At 42.5% G+C, this 23,520-nt stretch overlaps 1 protein-coding gene across 1 annotated transcript in view; it reads right to left on the bottom strand.

The window, feature by feature from the left end:
- Positions 1-245: 245 nt before the first annotated feature.
- LOC136877689 (uncharacterized) overlaps positions 246-23,520 on the bottom strand; it is a 287,811-nt gene continuing 264,536 nt past the window's right edge. The window contains exon 6 of the mRNA XM_068228705.1: positions 246-390. Coding sequence (XP_068084806.1) covers positions 246-390 — 145 coding nt within the window. The remainder of the gene's footprint in view (positions 391-23,520) is intronic.

Raw genomic sequence — 23,520 nt, 5'->3', positions numbered from 1 at the left:
TCCCAAACGGCAAGCTCTCGTCACCTTGCAAGAGCTGAGTAGGATGTGACCCGGGCGGTGTTCGAACATTTCTGAACATGATACTATGAGGCAATAAAATACATGAGACATAGTAAGGTAACGGTGAACTTGCTTCTTCTGCAGAGAGCACGTTAAAGTGCAAACCGGTATTAGGATTCGCTGGGTTGTAATTAATGTCGCATGTATCAGCTGTGTTGCGACTTGATTATGTAGGGCGAGGAAGATCATACTTCAGTGTTGACTGTACACGTAGGGTACAGTCTGAGGCAGTCCTGTTGATCCTGTCCAACACGAGCGGCCTGAACGTACCGGTGGAATCGTGCCACTGCCGAGTTGATCACTGTCGGCTTCTGGAGCTCCTCTGGATCCCTGAAACATACCAAAATGCAATGGATTAATTTATATGCTATGTATTTGGAGTAGTGCTGACAACCAGCGGAAATAAGTGGCAACAGTGTAGACAAAGCATAGGCCCTACTTCCGTCAGTTTACTTTTATTGTTGATCAGTTTTAGAGGCTTTGGAATGCATGCTTAAGGACGTAAAAAGCCCGGCTGAGTGGCTCAGACGGTTGAGGCACTGGCCTTCTGACCCCAACTTGGCAGCTTCGATCCTGGCTCTGTCCCGTGGTATTAAAAGGTGCTCAAATTACGTCAGACTCGTATCGATAGATTTACTGGCACGTAAAAGAACTCCCGCGGGACTGAATTCCGGCACCTCACCGTCTCTGAAAACCGTAAAAGTAGTCAGTGGGACGTAAAGCCAATTACATTATTACTAACACATAAAAGTGTAGTTTTCTGGAAAACCATTACAGTTGCAAAATGAAATGGCATAGATTATGGCTTTTAGTGCCGGGTGTGTCCGAGGACATGTTCGGCTCGCCAAGTACAGGTCTTTTGATTTGACTCCCGTAGGAGACCTGCGCGTCGTGATGAGGATGAAGAAGACGACACATACATCCAGCCCCCGTGCCAGCGAAATTAACCAACGATGGTTAAAATTCCCGACCCCGCCGGGAATCAAACCCGGGACACCTGTGACCAAAGACTAGCACTATAACCATTTAGCCATGGAGCCGAATAAAGCTACACTTTAAAGCATGGGAGGGCTCTAAATAAAATAGTAGGAACGTAGTCCAGACAGTCGCAGCAGATCGGGCATGCGCAGAAAGGACTGGGAGAGTCATATGGCGCTGTTTTCGATACAGCGTATCTTCCGGTATGAGCTAGAACAATTTTGTTACTTTCATTGATCTGCCTCAGTCTTCTGCTTGGCTTTGACAGTACGAACGTGACTGAGGTATGAGCGAGTGCTAGTAATGTTAGTTCCTTATGCAGCCAGTTCCTGCTATGAATGGTGTGAAAATGTTGCTCATAGGATCGGTTGCTGCATGTGACCGTATCGGCACAATTAATATTTATTTCAAATAATATGCTTGGTAAGGAAGCAGGCAGCAAGCTTTCTTTGTGTGGATGATGGGAGAAGCATCAGATTGTGCAATAGGACGCCCGCCAGAGCGGCGCCTTACACACCCAGTGGGTGGCTTAAAGAACCCCCGAACTAGGCACACGTCATAGAAGAAGCAGCAGAAGAAAACTATTTTAGCGACTCCATATTGAAAACAAATGCCAGCGTACAGCGATGCCAAAGCGATCGGGCCAATTTTAATGTATTTTCGGCTTAAATAAGGCTTGGTTAACAAAAATGCATCCGTCAGAGCAGTAGAAAGAATATTGGCAAAAATTTTAAATCAGGAGTTATAGTAGAAGATATTCTCCAAGGTAAAGGCGCCTAAAACAGCTTACGTAACCAACATGGCGTACTGACGCGGCGGGTGAAGCCGGATGCTTTTGGGGATTCCCCATTTCCCCTCCGATCTTATTAATTAATTACTGCAGATCCGCCGAACATATTCAACTCCGCATGGCATAGCGCACTTGTGCATAACCTAGTCACACAATCTAGATTATTGCTGATTTCAACAGGCTGGTTTATTCAGGAGAGGTCAAAATAAGGGTGGGGGCAAGGCCCGCTAGCCACCCCTATCCCCGTCTTTGCTATAAGTTGTTGCACTTCCTTGGGGAAGTCAGTAGTCGAGGACGAGCTTCAGAGGTGGAACCACGGTCGGTTCACGAGTGGTAACTACCTCTTCTTTGTCTGAATAACTGACACAAAAAGCGGGCGTGAAGTTCTAAAGATGTTTTTCTAGTGTGCAGTGATGGTAGGAAATGTAACTGTATGACAAAGATATTTGTGCGACATCCGATCGCGAAGTAAACTCCAAATACTTGGAATTATGTCGTAGGTTGTGACTGTGTAAAGTTGAGTACGCCGTGGGGATCAAACTCCGGACGGAGAACGCTCATCGCGAGGTTGATGTCTGTAGCAGTGAGGGAGCTCATTTTTCGAGGAGTATAATTCTGGGATTTGGGAAACTCTGTTTCAAAAGAAAAGCAGAAGTCGTGTGAAGAAATACTATAAAAATAAATCCATGTAAAATTGAGAACAGGATTTCAGGATCAAATTATCACACTAAGTAACGGGGAGTGATAAGTGCAGGATCTGAACGATCTAGACAGAAAATTAGGAGAAAGACGGTTGAATTATATCACGGAAGTAGGAGGCGATAGACTTGGGAATGAGAAGATCGTTGAATGTTCAACTCGCCTAATTTAAATGAAATAGACTAGCTGAGGTATTCATAATAATTAGCATCACGTAACTTGCATCGGTCATAGAACGATAGAGGGGAAGTTTGATGGTGTCGAGTGATCAACAAGTGTGCAAGATTGTGAAAATATAATTTCAGTGATTTGTTTACCAATAAGATGGATTACTCCAGCAATGTCATCGAACTCCTAGAACTCAGGACTGTACGAGCCAGCGACATGGAATGAGCACCGATGGCAGGCCCCCGGAGTTCCGGACGGGCCAAGATGTACCAAAACTGTTGAGTACCGAGCTATTTTTCTTCCAATGTTAGTATTTCCCCTTGTAGATAGAGTTAATGTAAATATAGGGTTAATGATGATGTAAATTGATAGGTTAAGTAACTCGGAGTGGTCGGAAGACCCCTTGTTCAATTTGATTTATTTAAGTAGATATGGGAAGGGAGTGAACCAGGAAAGATGTATAGAGTTTGGGACCCCTTTTAGCGTCTGCATGTGCATGAGTGCTGAGAAAGAGTTTAGGGGGAAAATAAGTAGAAATTTGTGCAGGTTAATGCCGTAGATCTCATCTGCGTGACTGCATAAGACGAGCAGGGATTAGCAGGTGACAGGATCATCAACATATGCCTGTACAGAAATTAATGTGGGATAGTGACAGCACCAAATTCGTAAAAGTAGAGGCAGTAGTTTGTTTTGCATGCTAGTGTATAAGTTTGGCTGTAACTGAAGATGTGCGAGAAGTATGTGCAGAGGTTCAATAACACCACCCCCCCTACACATTAGTTAGGCTAATAAAGTAGATATTTATTAGTTGAGTGTGATCATTTCTGATTTTAATATTATTATTATTATTATTATTATTATTATTATCATCATTATTTTCTTAATGTAATTTGATCGGTGATTCTATACCGATATATTTCGAGCAACAGGTTAGAGTATTATTATTATTATTATTCTTATTATTATTATTATTATTATTATTATTATTATTATTTTCTTAATGTAATTTGATCGGTGATTCTATACCGATATATTTCGAGCAACAGGTTAGAGTATTATTATTATTATTATTATTATTATTATCTTAATGTAAATTGATCGGTGATTTTATACCGATATACTTCGAGCAACAGGCTAGAGTATGACAGGTACACAATCTCGCCTCAGTAGGCAGAGAACAGGGAACATTGCCGTGGTCGGTGGTTGACGGTATTGTGGTAAATGCACGACGAAGAGAATGTGCGATTGAACCCCAGACCTCCGGAGATATGAGAGAATTTTATGTGAGTTAACGGTTGAATTTGAGAAATAATTCTCGGGTATTGAAAGTGTATGGGCTGGCTTGAGCAATGAATAGATTGCGCCAGTTTCAAATGAATTAAATTCTATGGACACAATGTCCTAGCGTAAGCAGGTTGGTTGGTGTCTTCAGCTTCCAGAGAGTGGAAAGAATGACCGCTGTGAAATACGAGCGAGGAGGGGAGAGACTTGTGAGGGTAGGTCCCTGCACAAGCGAAGAAGTTGCTCGTGCTAACGGTCTGCCTTTCCTTTGAGAAATAATGACAGTAGAGTTCTGTAATTACCACATATGCCGTAAGCCATGAACCACGAAGCAATGTAGATGTTTCCGTTGTATGACAGTGTTCACAAGATTAGGGTAAATTAGGGTTTGATTGCAGGATCTTTGGTGGGGACGAACATAGTCTCCAGTTCGAACCTCGATTGCACATAGACAGGACGGCTGCTCGCACGAGTAGCGGATTCTACGAGATGAAGTACAGCCATTTATATTTTGTGTTGGTGTATAATATACGTTTCTTTTTAGGGTGTAATCTTGTTTTGTGTTAAGTACTGTTCTGCGCGAATTTAGACTTCGTGAAATTTCACTGATAGTTGTTGTAAGTAACGAGTTCGTTGTCAAGCCTGTGTTCGTTTAATTTTTATTTCATTTTTCTTCTAATTCGTGGAGACGCATAACCTTAGTTTTCTTTTCCATGGTTTAAGTAAAGCATATGATTATTTCTCCAGGATACTTTTATTCATGTATAGATATTTGGTGGCGGTAGATGTAAGATAGACGACCACTCTGAGGTGTAACTGGGTTAATGTAAGTAAAATTTAACTTAGTGATGTGGAATTCGGTCCCAGGGGATACTGGCATTTGGAGGAAAATGGTTCGTAATTGTAACTGTTAATAGGTAATATGTGTTATTTTTTGTTTTGTGTAACACTCAACAGTTTTAATGTTCAACGGGTGATAGACAACAAAAACCAGAGGTAGAAATGTAGTATGTCTACGAGTATGGTCATCCCTCGGGGATGTGTATTTTTTGTATTATGTCATATTAGGTATCCATCAGATTGTTGGTTAGGATAGAAGTTTTTCTTTCATCTGAAATATTATTAGGAACTGTGGTCATCCACATACATATTCTTGTGGAATGTGGATGAAGTTAGCTGATGGATGGTAGCACGGATTTTACCGTTGCTAAGTAATTGTATTCAGTTTGTCAAATTATATTAGTTTACCAAGGATGTCATATTGTTTGTATAGATTTCAACGAGCGCCTTAGTAAAATGGGAGAAACTTATTTGTGCCTATCTCTACCGAAAGACAAGCATCCAAAAACCTCTTCCGTTCATTGTAGGCCTTTAAGATAGTTTGAGTTTAATAGCCTCTACATGCCGCGAACGGTCTTCGACCCTGAGGAGTCCGTGTTCAGACCTCATGAACGGGAGAGTAGCATTGACCTTGCTGCGCTGTATAGCCGATAACTTCTCATGTGAGTGGATTAACGATACAATCCCAATGAGGGGAAATCGGCACAGGCCGAAAAGGTCCCTTGACTATCGATTTCCGTGGAGCATGGTCCCATGTGTTCGTGACCCGAAAGGGTTAGTTTGTTGTCACATGGTCCCATGAGTCATGGGGGACGGTGGGAAAGGTCCCAATACATACATACATACATACATTTGTGCATTTGACGGGCATCCAGTTGGGAGTGTTGTTGCTGTGTGGCGTTGAAGTGAAGAGTGCCGATTTTTACGCTCTAAAGCATATTTTCAAAAGGTTATCAGCGTTAGTGAATTAAAATCGAGGTTAGCCGTGGCAAAAATGCATCGGAATGTTATCGAGGATTACTTGAAACCTGTAGCGAGAATGCATTACGGTGCAGGATGGTTGCACGGTGGGTCAAGGCGTTTCTTGTGGAGCGGAACGAGGCTGCGGATTTGTACAGCACAGGTCGGCCGTCCATTCCTCAAGATCAGATTGATAGAGGAGAGTCGTATAATATGGAATACCATTTACTTTTGGCAGTATAACTTCTTGCCGAAATCAGTTATGAAATATAAATAAATATGGTTTGAAAATTCAAATAGCCAAGATTCTCTATATTTTTAAATTGTAAATTGTTAATGTCTTCACGTCAAAATTATTTCTTTCAAAAAGTTGCACTTGGTGGGTGATACGGAATAGTCGGCTAATATGGAATAGTAGGGTAAATAATATGTAAACTAAAATACAGCTTCAATAAATTCTTTCAGTTATATTTATGGAACGTTCTTACAGGTGGACGTACAGAAATTTTAAAAAATTGAAAGAATAAAATTGGTAATTAACTTAAATGATAATCTGTACACACTAATTATTCAGAGTTTTCTTTTTACAGTCAGTTGTTCATTCAGTGACAAAAGTCACAGATGCAGAAACTGAGATCTATAGGTAGTTACATGTTATAATATACCAGGATTAATGCAATTAATTTTAATTAATTTTAAACGTCATTTTACTTTGAAACTAAAACAGTATTCCATATATCCCGACACACCATGTTTGAATTAAAGGATTCGTCATGCCATAAACTTTGCACAACAAGGAAGTTACACTGGTGTAGCAATATAAGCAACTCTTGTACAATATATAACATTGGATTTCCGAGGACTAAACTCAGTGTTGGTAATTAATACAAGCTTTAAAAGAATTATCTGCAAAAGTTTTTGAAATATGAAAAACAAATATTCTTGCTCCGCGCACTAACCTCACTCACGAGCAAGTCGAAACTGAATACAGAGCATTATGAGAACATTTACCGTAATTCGACGAGTTTCCACCTGAGAGGAGTACGTTACAGTCCAGATATTGTGGTATTCCATATTGCCCGACTATTCCATATTACCCGATTCTCCTCTATCTCGTTTCTGTAGACCATCGATGGACTGTCCGGGAATTATCCGTAGAGGTTGGTCTCAGTCATCAAATAGTGTGACACATAATTACGAAATGTCTTCACTTGTGAAAAATTGCGTCTCTTTGGGTTCCACATCAACTCACCGACGTACAGAAATGACACCGGTATGCACTGGTGGTCATCCACCTGGACAGATACCGCAACGAAGGTGACAAATTTTCTGCAGCGTATTGTCGCCATTGGTGAGACGTGGGCACGAGCCTACTTCGTAAATCGAATGAATGGCGTCACTCAGGTTCGCCATGTCCACAAAAATTTCGGCAGGAACCCAGTCGGTGAAGCTTATGCTGACTGTGGCATACGCCTACGAGGATGTTATTCTTACGCATACTGTGCCTGAGAGACAAACCGTCAACAGTGTCCACTTTGCCGATTTCTGAAGCGACATCTGCGTCGTGCTATCCGGTGCAAACGCCCACGTTTATTGCGAGACGATCGCTCCATCGTTCTATCATCAATTTGTAACTATAGCACCCGCCCAACGACCGATCCAGGCTACGTTGCTGCTATCACCGATAGGCGTGCAGAGTCCTGAGTCAGCAACGTGGGGAAGTATACGCACGCAGAGAAATGATGTCCCGACATAAACAATCAACACTGCCCCACTCCAGTACTGAAAAGGAGGGGAGGGAGTGAACGGGTAGTGCTGAAGGCACAGTGTGTGTTTAGCTGTACATCCACCACTGTGCCCATTTCAACCACAACAGTCTTGTAGCGGACTGTCTACCTGCAGCAATGCGTGAAGCGAGGAGGTTTGTTTATATCGGGACACCATTTCTGTGTATGCGTGTACAAGCCGATTGAGGGGAAGATATTTCTAGCACGGGGACTGCACTTACGGCTGGCAAGCTTTGACACTCTGCTTTAAGAATTTCCTTTCAGGAGTTCCCACTACGTAGTAAAAGCACACAATTTACTTCATGCAAGTATAAGGCATAGAATTTACGTAGATTTGGTCAGCTAGTTTCACTTACCGTGATTCCATCGGGCTTTGAGGTTATTATGAAATAAAATGCCCTGTGGCCTCCGCAGAGGCCTGGTGCAGGTCGTTCGATTTGACGCCTGTAGCCGACATACGCGTCTGTGAGGATGCGGCCCTACTTATGATGAATTCTAATTCTTAAGATGGCACACACCCCGAGCAATTGGAATTAACCAATGAAGGTTAAAATCGCCGCGCCAGCCTGGAATCGAACCTGGGACCTCTGGACCGAAGGCCAGCACATGTAACCATTTAGCAATAGAGGCAGACACCAATTATGGTTAAAATTGTCGACCCTGCCGGGAATCGAACCTGGGACCCTCTGAACCAAAGGCCAGCACACTATCCACTTTAACCATGGAACCGGACTGAGGTTATTATGGTAGGCCTATATCATGAATGTGTGTGCTTTGCCTTGTCCCTTAAACTGTTCAGAAAAAACTCTACACATGAATTGGCCGGGATATTCTGCTTGCACCAACAAATAACTGACCACGTAAACAATAGAATTAACACAACATTAATACTGAGCACCAATTACCACTACCTGACGGACTCCAAAGCAGTGCCTACTATGAATATCATTAAGCTCTCCCAATAGAATAACATTCGTACATAAAATGTGTATTACAGTGTGCGTTGTGTTCCTTTAACAGCGATTATATGGCAGTATAACTGTTGGGCTAATGCATATATTTCATTCCATCGACGACTCTGGCAAATAGCCTATCACACATGCAACTGTAATTACATTGCTGATATTAAAATCGTTTTACTGTATATTGGCTGAGTTCTTTCTCGCACATCATTGCTTATTTCCACCAGACATAAATAAAATGTAGAAATATATTTCTAGTTTTAATACGAGGGATAAGTTACGGCAACTGTTTGTTTTCGCACGTTATTGGATCTACCAGACAAATGGAAATCTGCAGATGGGATTTGGGAGCATAAGGTGGTGTAGTGGTTAGTGTGCCACCCCCGCGGGCCCGGGTTCGATTCCCGGTTCTGCCACGAAATTTGAAAAGTGGTACGAGGGTTGGAACGGGGTCCACTCTATCTTGGCAGGTCAAATGATTAGAGGGGTTCGATTCCCACCTCAGCCATCCTCGAAGTGCTTTTCCGTGGTTTCCCACTTCTCCTCCAGGCAATGTCGGGACGGTACCTAACGTAAGGCCACGGCTGTTTCCTTCCCTCTTCCTTGTCTATCACTTCCGAACTTCCCAACCTCCCACAAGGACCCTGTTCAGCATAGCAGGTGAGGGCGCCTGGGCGAGGTACTTGTCCTCTTCCTCAGTTGTAGCGCCCGCCGGAAAGTCTCGCGCTCCAGGACACTGCCCTTGAGGCGGTAGAGTTGGGATCCTTCACTGAGTCTGAGGGAAAACCAACCATGGAGGGTAAACGGATTAAGAAAGAAATAAGAATGTACAAGCACAGGTTTCGATACATGAGTTATACTCAGTAATGGACGGTGATAGGAAAGGTACGAAACATAATATTGGATTGTTAATTGGTTTACGTGGCGAATGAACGTGGCAGCAGTGCACGTACTACTCCTTGTGGCTGGGTCAGCGTGTAATTCGAGGGCGAACGTATCATGCATGAAGGAGAGAAAACTGGAACAGGTGCTGACTACTACTACTACTACTACTACTACTACTACTACTACTACTACTACTAAAATGTCTTCATTCCTCCCCTGAAGGGGGAGGCGGGCCTTTTAGACGGTGACGCCGTCTCTCAGGCCGGGAGATTTGTATTGGAGAAGTAGATGTGCGGAGGTGAGAGGGTTAGCGGCCGTGGTCTATGCTAGGAACTGTCCCAGCATTCGCCTTAGTGTAGGAGAAAGGAAAACCATTCTCAGGACAGCCGACGGTGGGGACCAGCCCCTCTCCGTCTCCCGAATGCAAAGGCCACTCCTCCTCTTCTCAGTTAGTCAGTCGGAGTGCAGAGCTGTCGGACCAGCCGAAACCCAGTCTACAACCGCCCACCAGGTGGTGACTTCAGATCGATGTTCATGTCACCACCAAGCTCTTTAGGCTTTACTTTTCAATCTTGAATTTACCTGCGTTTCGCCCCAGTGTAGCAGTGGGCTCTTCAGTTAGATTGCTACATCTTTCCAAGACGCTGGCGGCCAGTGCAGTGACAGTGCACTAGGGGAAGCATGTGCCTCCACTTGTATAAATGCCTGACGGTACATACGTTACCAACCGTGAAAAAGGAAGTTCGTTCTTGTAACCGCGGAAATTAGTGTTTGGTGGCGAATTAGGTTGTTATTCCGATTCGTTGGCCGAATAGTCAGCGTACTGCCCTTCGGTTCAGAGGGTCACGGGTTCGATTCCCGGCCGGGTCGGGGATTTTAACCTTCGTTGGTTAATTCCAGCGGTTGGGTGTTTGTGCTGTTCCCAACATCACTGCAACTCACACACCACACATAACACTATCCTCCACCACAATAAAACGCAGTTACCTACACATGGCAGATGCTGCCCACCCGTCTGCATTACAAGGGCTGCACCCGGCTAGAAATGGCCACACGAAATTATCGGTTGTTATTTTTTCTGTGCGGTTAGTTTTGAAGGATGAAGAAAATAACCAACTATTGTATATCCACCCAGGCATCAAAAAAGCTGAAAGTTAATGTTCCGAACGTAATCAATGACGGGGAAACGCAACAGTGTCGTGTGGTGATACAAAAGGAGACCACAGCAAAGAGCTTTCAGTCGCGTGTAACAGTGGAACGGAAGACTTCCACGAATGCTGGGATTTGGAGAAAAGTCTGGAATGCTGCACTAAGTACGAATGGTTGGTGGTAAAATATAAGAAACTAGGTTGCAAAATTTGTAAAGAAGGTGGCAACTTGCGAACTGAAAGCACATCACGAGGGACAAACATTTCACAGCAAAGGGTTTCAGTTTCAATTTGTTTAACTGGTGGAACTGAAGATAAATGCCAACAAATGATTTCTCTCCGCAAGAATATATTCAAATATAAAGAGAGTTCAGCTCATCAGGCTGCTGTTAAAATCATCATCATCATCTGTTTACCCTCCAGGTTCGGCTTTTCCCTCGGACTCAGCGAGGGATCCCACCTCTACCGCCTCAGGGGCAGTGTCCTGGAGCTTCAGACTCTTGGTCGGGGGATACAACTGGGGAGAATGACCAGTACCTCGCCCGGGCGGCCTCACCTGCTATGCTGAACAGGGGCCTTGTGGAGGGATGGGAAGATTGGAAGGGATAGACTAGGAAGAGGGAAGGAAGCGGCCGTGGCCTTAAGTTAGGTACCATCCCGGCATTCGCCTGGAGGAGAAATGGGAAACCACGGAAAACCACTTCGAGGATTCCCGACCTCCCGAGGCTGAGTGGACCCCGTTCCAGCCCTCGTACCACTTTTCAAATTTTCGTGGCAGAGCCGGGAATCGAGCCCGGACCTCCCGGGGTGGCAGCTAATCACGCTAACCACTACAGCACAGAGGCGGACTGCTGTTAAAATACTAAACTGAAAACTTTGGAATCTGCATGCACTAAGGCTTTTGAAAAAGAAAACGAAATAACTGCCAATGTATTTCTAACAACATTTGAAGTAGTTAAGAAAAATCAAGCCTTCCAGATTTCGAAACTGAAATGGATGTGCAGAAGTTGAATGGCGTTAATGTGGGCCGCATTCTTCATTCAACAAACGCATGCATAGATATTGATTCTCATATCGCAACAGAAAAGAGAAATAAGATAAAAGAGCATGATCGTGCATGGGAACAGTAAAATTGCCTTCCTTATAGATGAAAGTACCACACTTATTCAGCTGCCATCACTGTTAATGGACCTGAGGACAACACTGCCAGATATGGATCAGCCAACCAACATTTTTTGGGGTAATTATCAAATTGCGAGATGTCACTACTGAAAGCATATTTAGTGCACTGATGACTTATTTGGGAACACACTGGAGTCCAATGATGAGTTTCTGAAACAGAATCTTGTTGCAGTCTCAACTGATGGGGCTGCAGTAATGATGGGAAGGAAGAAATCACAGGCTAGAGCTCTACATAGGTGATGTGAGTCAAGATTTCCCCTCACATGAAAACAAATTCAAATCTTCCCTTGATAAAGTTTACAACCAGTCGCCGAAATATGCCAGGGAATTGAAAGCTCATGCAGAGGAACAGGAAACCGTACTCCTAAAATTTGGAAGGATTCCAGATACAAGATAGTCTGCTTCTAGCTTTAGAGCAGTCTCAGCTGTGTGGAAAAGTGATGACGTTTTAGTGGCACATTTCAGAAGTGCCAAAGATGATCCTAAAACAGAAAACTGAGCAAGCCATGTACGGAGAAATCAATCAATCACTACCCCTTAAACACATAATCAATGTCAACTTATATATATATTTTGCTAGTTGCTTTACGTCGCACCGACACAGATAGGTCTTATGGCGACGATGGGACAGGAAAGGGCTAGGAGTGGGAAGGAAGCGGCCATGGACTTAATTAAGGTACACACCGAGCTCGATAGCTGCAGTCGCTTAAGTGCGGCCAGTATCCAGTATTTGGGAGATAGTAGGTTCGAATCCCACTGTCGGCAGCCCTGAAAATGGTTTTCCGTGGTTTCCCATTTTCACACCAGGCAAATGCTGGGGCTGTACCTTAATTAAGGCCACGGCCGCTTCCATCCCACTCCTGGCCCTTTCCTGTCCCATCGTCGCCATAAAACCTATCTGTGTCGGTGCGACGTAAAGCAACTAGCAAAAAAAATTAAGGTACAGCCCCAGCATTTGCCTGGTGTAAAAATGAGAAACCACGGAAAACCATTTTCAGGGCTGCCGACAGTGAGCTTCGAACCTACTATCTTCCGAATACTGGATACTGACCGCACTTAAGCGACTGCAGCTATCGAGCTCGGTCAACTTATATTAGACCTTGCATTGATGTAATGCTTTTCAGGAGTTGGCAGAACTTAGTGTTGACCTGCAAGCTCGTGACATTACAATGTATTCGGCCGATAAGGAGATATATCAGCAAATTAAGGTGTTTTTCTGAAAGGAAGACAAAACAAGGCCCATACTACACTGAAGCCTTGGAAGCAGAAGCACTGTTAATGTTTAAAGGTGTGAATCTAGAAAAAGGAGCAAGAAATAAAGGAAATCATATTGATGCTAGAGCCTCCGTGGCTCAGGCGGCTGCTCGCCGGCCTCTCACCGCTGGATTCCGTGGTTCAAATCCCGGTCACTCCATGTGAGGTTTGTGCTGGACAAAGCGGAGGCGGGACAGGTTTTTCTACGAGTACTCCTGTTTTCCGTCATTTTTAATTCCAGCAACACTCTCCAATATCATTTAATTAATCATTCATGAATCATTGTCCCAGAGGAATACGACAGGCTTCGGCAGCCGACAAAATTTCCATTCTCGCCGCTAGAAGGGAACTCTATTAATTCCATTCCTGATCCGATCAAATGACTGGAAACAGGCCGTGAATTTTCATTCATATTGATGTTGTAAAGTTCTATGAGTGCCTGGGCAGGCGTACAGAGAACCGCCTTTTAACATGAGAAAACATTGAAATCGCAGAATTGGCTACAATTTTGTACACTACCAGTTGGCCGGAAAATCCTGATGTAATTTATGGATAAGTAGAAATAAAAAACTTGTGTGAACGTTTTAAGCTCCGTGAATATTTTATTGAGAAGGAATTCCCAATGTCTCTTCTGCCATTTTTTAACACTATGAGCAGCATTCCAATTTCGACAAGTGAATGTAAAAGAGGCTTCTCACAAGTGAATTTGATCATGACTCCAACAAGAGCATCAATGCATCTGAATACAGAATCACATCTTATGTTCATCAAGTTGGTTCATTTCCACTAAGAATTTTCAACCCTGTGGATTACGTGAATTGTTTCTGAAAGGAAGACATCTGGCGACCGACACGAAAAGCAAGGCGAGGAAGCGTAAAGATGGCAGTGATCAGGCTCTTTTACCAGAGTGGCATTTACTGTAAGCAGGTCAGCAAAATGAGACTCTACCACAGTGCTTATATTTATGTGTTCACTTAATTTTAAAACGTGAAATGATTAGAAATACTGAGTGCAGTTACCACCTTGACATGATGACCACAAATAAAATAGCGCAATCATTTTTTTAGTAGAGATGTCAGCCCGAAAAGTGATAAGCGGACTGTGCATAATTGCTGAAAATTATTGTAAGATTTCCTCTCTGAAGCAAAGTGAAGGGCGAAATTTCCTCTAAATGGTGAACTCTGCAATCAGTTGTAATTAATTTTACTTAAATTAACATTATCATATTCTGGAACAATCGACATTTATGGGAATGGAGAATGAAAGGAAAAATAGGATATAGGTTTCTGTTTCAGCTTCCGTAAAATATACTAAGAAATTCGCCAGATGCTCTGTGCTACATTTGAGTGGTCACGGACTCTACCTCTGCACTTTCTAAGCTGAATCTGAAGTGCACGATTTACTGATTCATCAAGTTACTCAGCAATTCAAATTGTCATTCGTCATTTAACTCTAACATTCTTGTAATAGAAGACTGCATAGCAAAACAAAGTTATCTCCGTACAGGCCATGAAGGCCTTTTGAGGGGTCGACGGTAAAGGCTTCCACTATACGACACTTAGCGGGGTAGAGTGATTAGCTCTAGGTCCGGTCAGATAAGATGGATGAAAGTGAGGTTCCTGGCACAAGTAAGTGGAAGCAATGAAAGGATTCAGCTGAGTGGCCCGTGGTCGCAACCCACGCTCCCAAGTTAAGAGCTCCTTAGGGTCACCTCTTACGACAGGCAGGCGATACCGTCGGGGTTATTCTACCACCCTCACCCACATGAGGGACCACCTTTAAGAAGCACTCGACTGAGCCAGGATAAAACCTGCCAAGATGAGCTCAGATGAATAGCCGGTTAGGAGCACCTTACGACGCTGAAAATGTATAAGCCACATCCTCTACAGCTACACCGCTACTGATACGCCTCAGACGGTTGAAGGGCAATACTTAGTGATGAGTAGTTCGCGAACGAACTAGTTCTCGGGAACTACTTCACGCCCACGAACTGTGAAGTGTTTACTCGTCTCTCGAGAACTACTTCGCGAACTGTAGGACTTCACGAGTGTGAAGGAATGGGAAGGAACTTGTTCGCGGACGAACTACTTCAGCGGTTGCAGAGTGCTCTGGTGGGAAAATTACACATTTTGAAGTAGTTCGTGAAGTAGTTCTTTCTTGGGAGCGAGAGTGTTGGAATCTGACGTTTAGCGCCACCGGCGAGGAAAAGGTTGACCAACGCTCAGATGTTATAAATTTATGTTTCAGTCAGGGGATGAAATCACCACCAAGAAACGGGTTCTCCTGCGATAGCAAATCCACGTTTAAAACATCTAATTTTCAAGTCGACAATATTTAACAGAAATTTTGATTATCTTTGAAAAGAAATAGATTTTTCCCACACTTACATTTCTGAGGGTTTGAGGGCGGGGAGTGTGAACTGACATTACCGGTAATAGGAACGTTCACCTCTATAGCATTTATGAATGTTACTACAGAGAAGTGCACCTGCGTGCTACCTGTTGTCCGCTTTGTGTACTTCCTCGTTCTGGAAAGCTCGCGAAGCGATGAAGCCTTGTGTAAAGGGAATGAGAAAGAACTTATTCGCGGACGAACTACTTCAGCGGTTGCAGAGTGCTCTGGTGGGAAAATTACACATGTTGAACTAGTTCGCGAAGTAGTTCGTGAAGTAGTTCTTGGTTGGGAGCGAGAGTGAATGAACTAGTTCCCAGAGGTGAACTGCTTCTTCCCATTACTACAATACTAAATGCCTGGTACTTGCGCAGTGCTACACTCCTGGTTATCTCACGTGCTGCCCTCTCGTAGTACCACCAAGGAATAACATTCTGACGTAGAAAATGTCTCACGGTCTCCCTAGAAAAATGCTTGTCACGATTTAATTATACATTGCCCTTACATGCCAAGTGCATCTTTTCTTTCGTCAGCACATGCTCCTGCATTTTAGACAACTCTGATTTCTCTGTGACATGATCTCACTAAGATAGCGAGTGATGGATTATGATGTGAAGATGGCCGCTCGCCGCACGTGATAAATTAGCACAGCATCGGCTGTCATTATGCAATGACCCTGTTCTTTGTGTCAAACATCTCATTTAGATCAACCGCGTCGATGTAAACTTAAATGAAAATCATGGAATACTATATTCGCGAAATATCGCAACGAACATTTTACAGTTTGCGAAAAAAATCTTACAAATGGAGGATGAGCTGCAAATTGAAACACGAATACATTAGAAGCATTCCAAAAATGATAATGGGAGTCTAGATTAGCTCGTGGTCGCCCATGACTGCTGCAGAGCCGAATCGATCTGAACGGGATGGGGTCTAATCAGCCACAGCCGAATACTTCATTAGCTCACGAACTGCGTGGTACGCAGTGAAACGAAACGAATTGTGTAGACCTATATTTATAACGAGTTTATTTGTAATAATTTCTAAATGTGATTTTATTTACCGTACGCCTCTGTGGTGTAGTGGTTAGCGTGATTAGCTGCAACCCCCAGACGCCCGAGTTCAATTCCCGTCTCTGCTACGAAATTTGAAAAATGGTATGAGGGCTGGAACGGGGTCCACTCACCCTCGGGAGGTCAACTGAGTGGAGGAGAGTTCGATTCCCACCTCAGTCATCCTTGAAGTGGTTTTGCTGTGGTTTCCCACTTCTCCTCCAGGCGAATGCCGGGATGGTACCTAACTTAACGCCACGGCCACTTGCCTCCCTCTTCCTTGTATATCTCTTCTAATCTTCTCATCCCCCACAAGGCCCCTGTTCAGCATAGCAGGTGAGGCTGCCCCAGTTGTATTCCCTGACCGAAAGTCTCACGCTCCAGGACATTGCCCTTGAGGCGGTAGAGGTGCGATTCTCGCTGAGTCCCAGGGAAAAACAAATCCTGGAGGGTAAACAGATAAAGAAAGAAAGAAAGAAAGAAAGAAAGAAAGAAAGAAAGAAAGAAAGAAAGAAGATTCCTTCCCAGTTAACAATAATTCCAACAGTAAAATATAATAATGCTGTTGTTGGTGTCAATAGTACATGGACTGGTTTGTTGCAACCCTCCATGCCACCCCAATATTTTAATTTCTACGAAACTATTTAATCCTACATCTACTCTAATCTGCTTGCCATATTCATATCTTCGTCTAACCCTATTGTTCTTACTGCTTACACGTCCCTCAAAAACCAACTGAACAAGTCCTATCATTTTATCTCTCCTTTTGGTCAAATTTTTCCAAATCGCTCTCCTCTCTCCAATTCGATTCAGTATCTCCTCATTCGTGATTCGATCTACCCACCGAATAAGCAGCCCTCTGTAACACCACATTTCTAAAGCGTCTATTCTTCTTCTTTCTCAGTCGGTTATCTTCCGTGTTCACTTCCGCGCAATGCCACACTCCAGACGGAAGTCTTTCAAAACATCTTTCCAATTCCTATATCAATGTTCGAAGTGGACAAGTTTATTTTCTTAAGAGAGGCCTTTCTTGTTTGTGGTAGTCCGCATGTTATGTCCTCCTTACTTCTGCCACTGATATTTCTTCTACTACTCAAATAATAAGATGCATCTACTTCCTTTAAGACTTCATTTTCTACTTTCATATTTCCTGCATCACCGACTTAGTTCGACTGCACTCCATTACATTTGTTTTGGATTTATTTATTTTTAATTTTGTACACTTTCTTCAAGACTGTGTCCATACCATTCAGCAATTTCTCCCAGTCTCCTGCAGACTCTGATAAAATAGCCATATCCCCATGCTAGTGTAATGGACTAGTATAACTTGGAAACCAATCTCTAACCCATGGGTAAATAATGGAAATATCGGACTCGATTATTATTATTGTACCGGTAGGTACACCTTTACGCCACACATTTAAATCTTGCGCCAATAAAACCTCCTCTACTGGAGGAACAGTGAACTTGGAACTAGACCTCCTTAAACTTTTACTCAGATGTCATTACCTTAATTTTGTGATTGTGAAGTCTCCAGGACTGTGCGAATTTCAACGGGTTTTGGTTACCATTTATCAAGAAGTCTGGACTTTCTACAACAGATGTCACTACAAAAACTATGATCACGAACCCTAGTGCAAAGTGAAAGAACTTTTTTTGAGGAAATTTTGTATTCATAAGTGTTTTTTCTTTACTAAATTTCGTTCATTCATTTGTGGGTTGGCAATATTTATCTTTTCTTTCCGCCAGTTTTGAATCCAGCCAATCGCTAATTTTTGTAATTAATTTACGACCAATCCTGGATTCCTTCTTCGAATTTGAGTGTAAATTTTGTATGGTCCAATAAAATTGAGAGGGTGTGGCTTGATTATTCATGAAAGGTCTCGAACCTTCCCCGAGGGTTTATAAACTGCGGATTTTCACGTCTCTTGGCCATTTGATCAACGTCTAACTAAGTGTGTGTATGTGAAGCAGGAGGTGGGAGATGCCTCTTTCTGCAGGCAGGAGTTCTTCAGCAAGGTAATGGCCGTTTAACATCTTTATTTCTTGCTAGCTCAGCAGTTTAACCCGCGGGAAAGGTCCGAAAGTTTTACCATGTAACCTACTTTTCTAAAAATGTAATTTTCTGCCGACTTATGTAAAAACTTCATAAAACCTGCAACTGTAATTCGGGGATAGAGAGTGATTTACCCTCTCGAGCTCCCCTTCATATTGGTTTGAGGTGACTACGTTTTGTAACTGGTTTTCTTCCTTTCCGTAATGTATTAAATTATTCTTATTCGAGTCACCCCCACAGTTTGGGGATTGCCCCTTTTTTATAAGCCTAGTGCCTTTTAGGTTTTAAAAATACATATTTAGGAGTGCAAGTACACGCCTCCACTTAGTTTGGTGTTTCGGGCCATTTACTTAACCTGCTCTTTTTTGCTAAGGCCCAGTAGGTTGGGTACAAGATACCCCTGTTTCTTTTTTTTTTTTTTTTTTGTAAGTTGTGCCTTGATGGCAAATAATTGTAAGTTTCTAGTAGTGCCTTAAAGAGGCTTGAAAAACTGAGAGCGTGTCAGCTCTTTTCTAGTGTGGTAACTGTGCCTCTGGGAGGTTTGATATTTGGAGTTGGGAGCAAGTGCTGCAGTGATTAGGGGCTTTCTGCCCTTTGAACAATTTGTGCTCGCCTGTAAAAGTTGAGCTAGGAGCTCAAAATTATAATACTAGGGCTTGTAGCCCAAGAGTGTTAAAATTCTGAAATATTGGATCTTTCTAAGTCTTGTTTCTAATTGATATGTCATTGTAACTTCTCTAAGTGAAAAGTTGTTAAAATTTTGTCGTGTTTTTGGAAAATATAACCTTTATTAAAATTTCATATTAACTTTGACCTTGTAGTTAGACCCATTCATCCCAGCACCTTCTTTCACCTCTGCTGGTCCACCAAACCACGGTAACAATTATTATTATTATTATTATTATTATTATTATTATTATTATTATTATTACTTGTGAGGTGTGGCTACGAAACCACGGTAACAATTATTATTATTATTATTATTATTATTATTATTATTATTATTATTATTATTATTATTATTATTATTATTATTATTATTATTATTATTATTATTATTATTATTATTATGGCTTGTGAGGTGTGGCTGCGAAGTTGTTTACGTCTATTAGTATTATTCATATTTATGTAGTTATGTACAGACTTTATTTGGTATAAATCGTGATCGTATTATTTGTGAGGTTATGTCATGATACATCTGCTGTATGTATATTCATGAATTTATTTAATGTAATAACACGTCATTAATAGTATATAATTTAATTACCAGTATACAGAATGTTTCCGTAAGACGGTGAAAAAAATTAACAGGACATAGAGAATGCTCCACTGAACAATTTGAGGTAGGGAACCTGTGGTCGGAGAAGTCGGCTGAAGGAGATACGGAAGTAAATTTGTCTACAACTTTGTCTCGCATTACTGCATTCCAGCTTATTTACAACTAACATGCGTACATGTTTACACGTACTGTGCTGTTTATTTACATGTACATTCATTATTTCCTGCAAGGAAACAAGGAGGGCGTCATGATGTAGGTTTTGTTTACTTTACCTGTCCATAAGGTGGCTCTGTTGTGTCGTATTTACATTGTCCCATGACAGAACGTGCTATAAATCACGGTTCATGGCCGTTAGTTTCAGCACATTCTGTAAGATACAGTGAAAATGGTACGTTCATTGTATCAATGATGGCATTTGCAGTTAACTGTAACTAACGTAAATAAATGTGTACACAGTAATGTGATTGTATACCTATTATCTCCTTAAGCTGGCTTCTCGGACCCCAGGTTCCCTACCTCAAATTGTTCAGTGGAGCATCCCCTATGTCCTGTTAAATTTTTGCACGCTCTTACAGAAACACTCTGTATAATGATGTATAAATCCAATGCCATGTTGTGCAACACATGGTAATAGTCCAGAACAACGTATCTTTGGCACTAAAGGACTGTGTAGAAAATTACGAAGAAACGTGTTGTGTCATATTCTTCTAGAAGCCTGGCCAGGCAATGTATATAAAGAGGCAGTATTGGGAGTTGAGTTGAGTTTTTTTAACATGACTTTTAGTGGAAGTCGTTGTCCGCCTCCACGGCTAAATGGTTAGCGTGCTGGCCTTTGGTCACAGGGGTCCCGGGTTCGATTGCCGGCAGGGTCAGGAATTTTAACCATCATTGTTTAATTTTGCTGACACGGGGCTGGGAGTATGAGTCGTCTTCTTCATCACCATTTCATCCTCATCACGACGCACAGGTCGCCTGCGGGCGTTAGATCAAAAGACCTGCACCTGGCGAGCCAAACATGTCCTCGGACACTCCCGGCACTAGAAGCCAAACGCCATTTCAGTGGAAGTAGTTAGTCAAGTATGTTGTGATTTTTGTGTGTTGGTAGTTGGTGGACATGCAAGTGTTGCAGTCTTCTTTTCCTTCTTCTTTTTATTCTCCTTCCTTTTCTTCTTCGTAGCAGTGTTTTGTTCAAGAGGGCACATATTAGTGTGCGTGTGTGCGTCTTTGTAGTTACAACAGTTCTCGGCAAATCTCAGAGTTTTGATTTCCTCTCTTTGGATAATGAATCCCTTTCCAAATTCTTCTTTGTTTTTCCCCCCACCTGTTCTGTACACACATTGGAAAGGAGGGGGGACAGACTACAGCCTTGTCCAACTGCTTTCTGAACTGCTGCTTCTTTAACATAGACGTTGATTCTTATTTTTGCAGACTGATGTGAAATTAAATTCCTGTCTCAGTCAATACATATTCTTTCATTGCACATCCTATTGTTACAATAGATAGGTAGACGCATTCCTCGCTTAAAACCCTAACAGCGTGTGGCCACACAGCCCCGCTACACCTTTTATCTTAATTCACTTCCTTCAAGACATTCGTCTTTTATTTTCCAGTAGTGGAATGGTGTGGCCCAGACGACGCTCCATCTCCTAAAAGTTAGAACATATCTCCCGTAGTTTCTCTAACGTATTTATCCAAAGTCTGCCTTACCATGATTTAATTATTCTCCTTACAAACTTTCTTCGTGTTTGTTATCTATTATAATTCCCTGCAGGATATCTAACACTCCTTGACAAGTTCTTGTTCCAAGTAACGGTGAGTTATAAATCATTTTCTCAATATTTGCGAGTAAAGAGGCAAAATCGACAAGAGACAAGAAAGGTTGAGGAATATTTAGAAAAAACGTCGTTCCACCTCAACCATTCCGGAAGTGGTTTTCCGTGGTTTCCTACTTCTCCTCCAGGCAAATGCCGGGATGGTACCTAACTTAAGGTCACGGCCGCTTCCTTCCCTCTTTCTAGTCTATCCCTTCCAATCTTTCCATCCCCCACCAAGGCCTCTGTTCAGCATAGCAGATGAGGTCGCCTGGGCGAGGTACTGGTCCTCCTCTCCAGTTGTATCCCCAGATCCATTGAATCACGCTCCAGGACACTGCCCTTGACGCGGTAGAGGTGGGATCCCTGGCTCAGTCCGAGGGAAAAACTAACCCTGGAGGGTAAACAGATTATTATTACTTATTTATTTTTTGCTAGTTGTTTTACGTCGCACCGACACAGATAGATCTTACGGCGACGATGGGACAGGAAAGGGCTAGGAGTGGGAAGGAAGCGGCCGTGGCCTTAATTAAGGTACAGCTCCAGCATTTGCCTGGTGTGAAAATGGGAAACCACGGAAAACCATTTTCAGGGCTGCCGACAGTGGGGTTCGAACCTACTATCTCCCGAATACTGGATACTGGCCGAACTTAAGCGACTGCAGCTATCGAACTCGGTGGTAAGAAGATTAAGAAAGAAACAAAAAAAGAAAGATGTTCTAGTGTACTGTATTCATATCTGACAGACGGAGAAGCTTATAAGTTATATTATAAGACATTAGGTCGTACACGCAAGTGCGAATTTGGAACAATTACTTAAAACTGACGCCAAATCCGGCCATACACGAGCGGTTCATTTCGATCGGGTCCGTTTGGCAGCGGTCAAAATTATGTCGGCACAAACCAACGCTCTGCGATGCGCTCCAGAGTAAATTGATTTCCTAAATAATAATAATAATAATAATAATAATAATAATAATAATAATAATAATAATAATAATAATAATAATAATAATAATAATAATAATAATAATAATAATAATCTTTTGCTGCTGAACTGCATAGCACATGTGGATTTGGCCCTGTTTTACGGCCGGATGCCCTTCCTCACACCTACCGTGTAGGCTATGGAGGGGTGTTGTCACCATTGCGTGTTTCTGAGGTGGTTAGGAAAGTGATGTTTTGTCTGAATATGAATAGCAGAGTATTGCGAAAGACATAAACTCACAGTCCTCGAGCCAGAAAAATTAATCAGAGGTGATTAAAATGCCCGATCCAGCCGCGAATCGAGCCTTTTAATTATGAAGAAAAATCTGAAAGAAAAAATGCAAGAACAGAAGGAAAGCAGGGTCAAACAAGAAGAAACAACAGGTATAATTTTTCAGAAACTCTATAGAGACGAATTGCTTGTATCATTTGAACTTGAAATGGTGTTATCTTCATTGACAGGGCTCAAGAGCAGTGAAGTATGCCCTCGTTATTGGGCCCTGGCCTTTTTGGGAAGAGGTAGGCAGACGTCCTTCATCTGTGACGGTTCTGGAATTGGCGTTCAGCACTTCAGTGTCAGCGTAAAAAATTAGCATCATTGATGAAGGTTCGCAAAAAAAAACTGCCGTCGAATCCGGAATGGACAATATTTTTCGAAAATAATAATAATTGCGGCACTTACCTTTCTCGACGATTACGATATTATGATATTTCTCGATCACCTCAAGTATGAAATCACGCCCGCCCGCTGGTCGTACTAGACATTTTATGGGAGATATGTTGACGACTGGGTGTCTGGAGCGTAATCGGCTCCGCGATTCCTTAATACACGGAAAGTCCAAATGATAGCAAGGTGACTCGGCGCGGTGATTTTTGACCGACCGAAAATGCAGCACACCCTGCCGAGCCATGCAAATCCATCTCGGATTCCCAACTCACGGCAGGTTTTTG

Source organism: Anabrus simplex, chromosome 7, assembly GCF_040414725.1.
Source record: "Anabrus simplex isolate iqAnaSimp1 chromosome 7, ASM4041472v1, whole genome shotgun sequence".
Taxonomy (NCBI): Eukaryota; Metazoa; Arthropoda; class Insecta; order Orthoptera; family Tettigoniidae; genus Anabrus; species Anabrus simplex.
The sequence above is the reverse complement of the archived record's forward strand: the minus strand, read 5'-3'. Positions and strand labels throughout refer to the sequence as shown.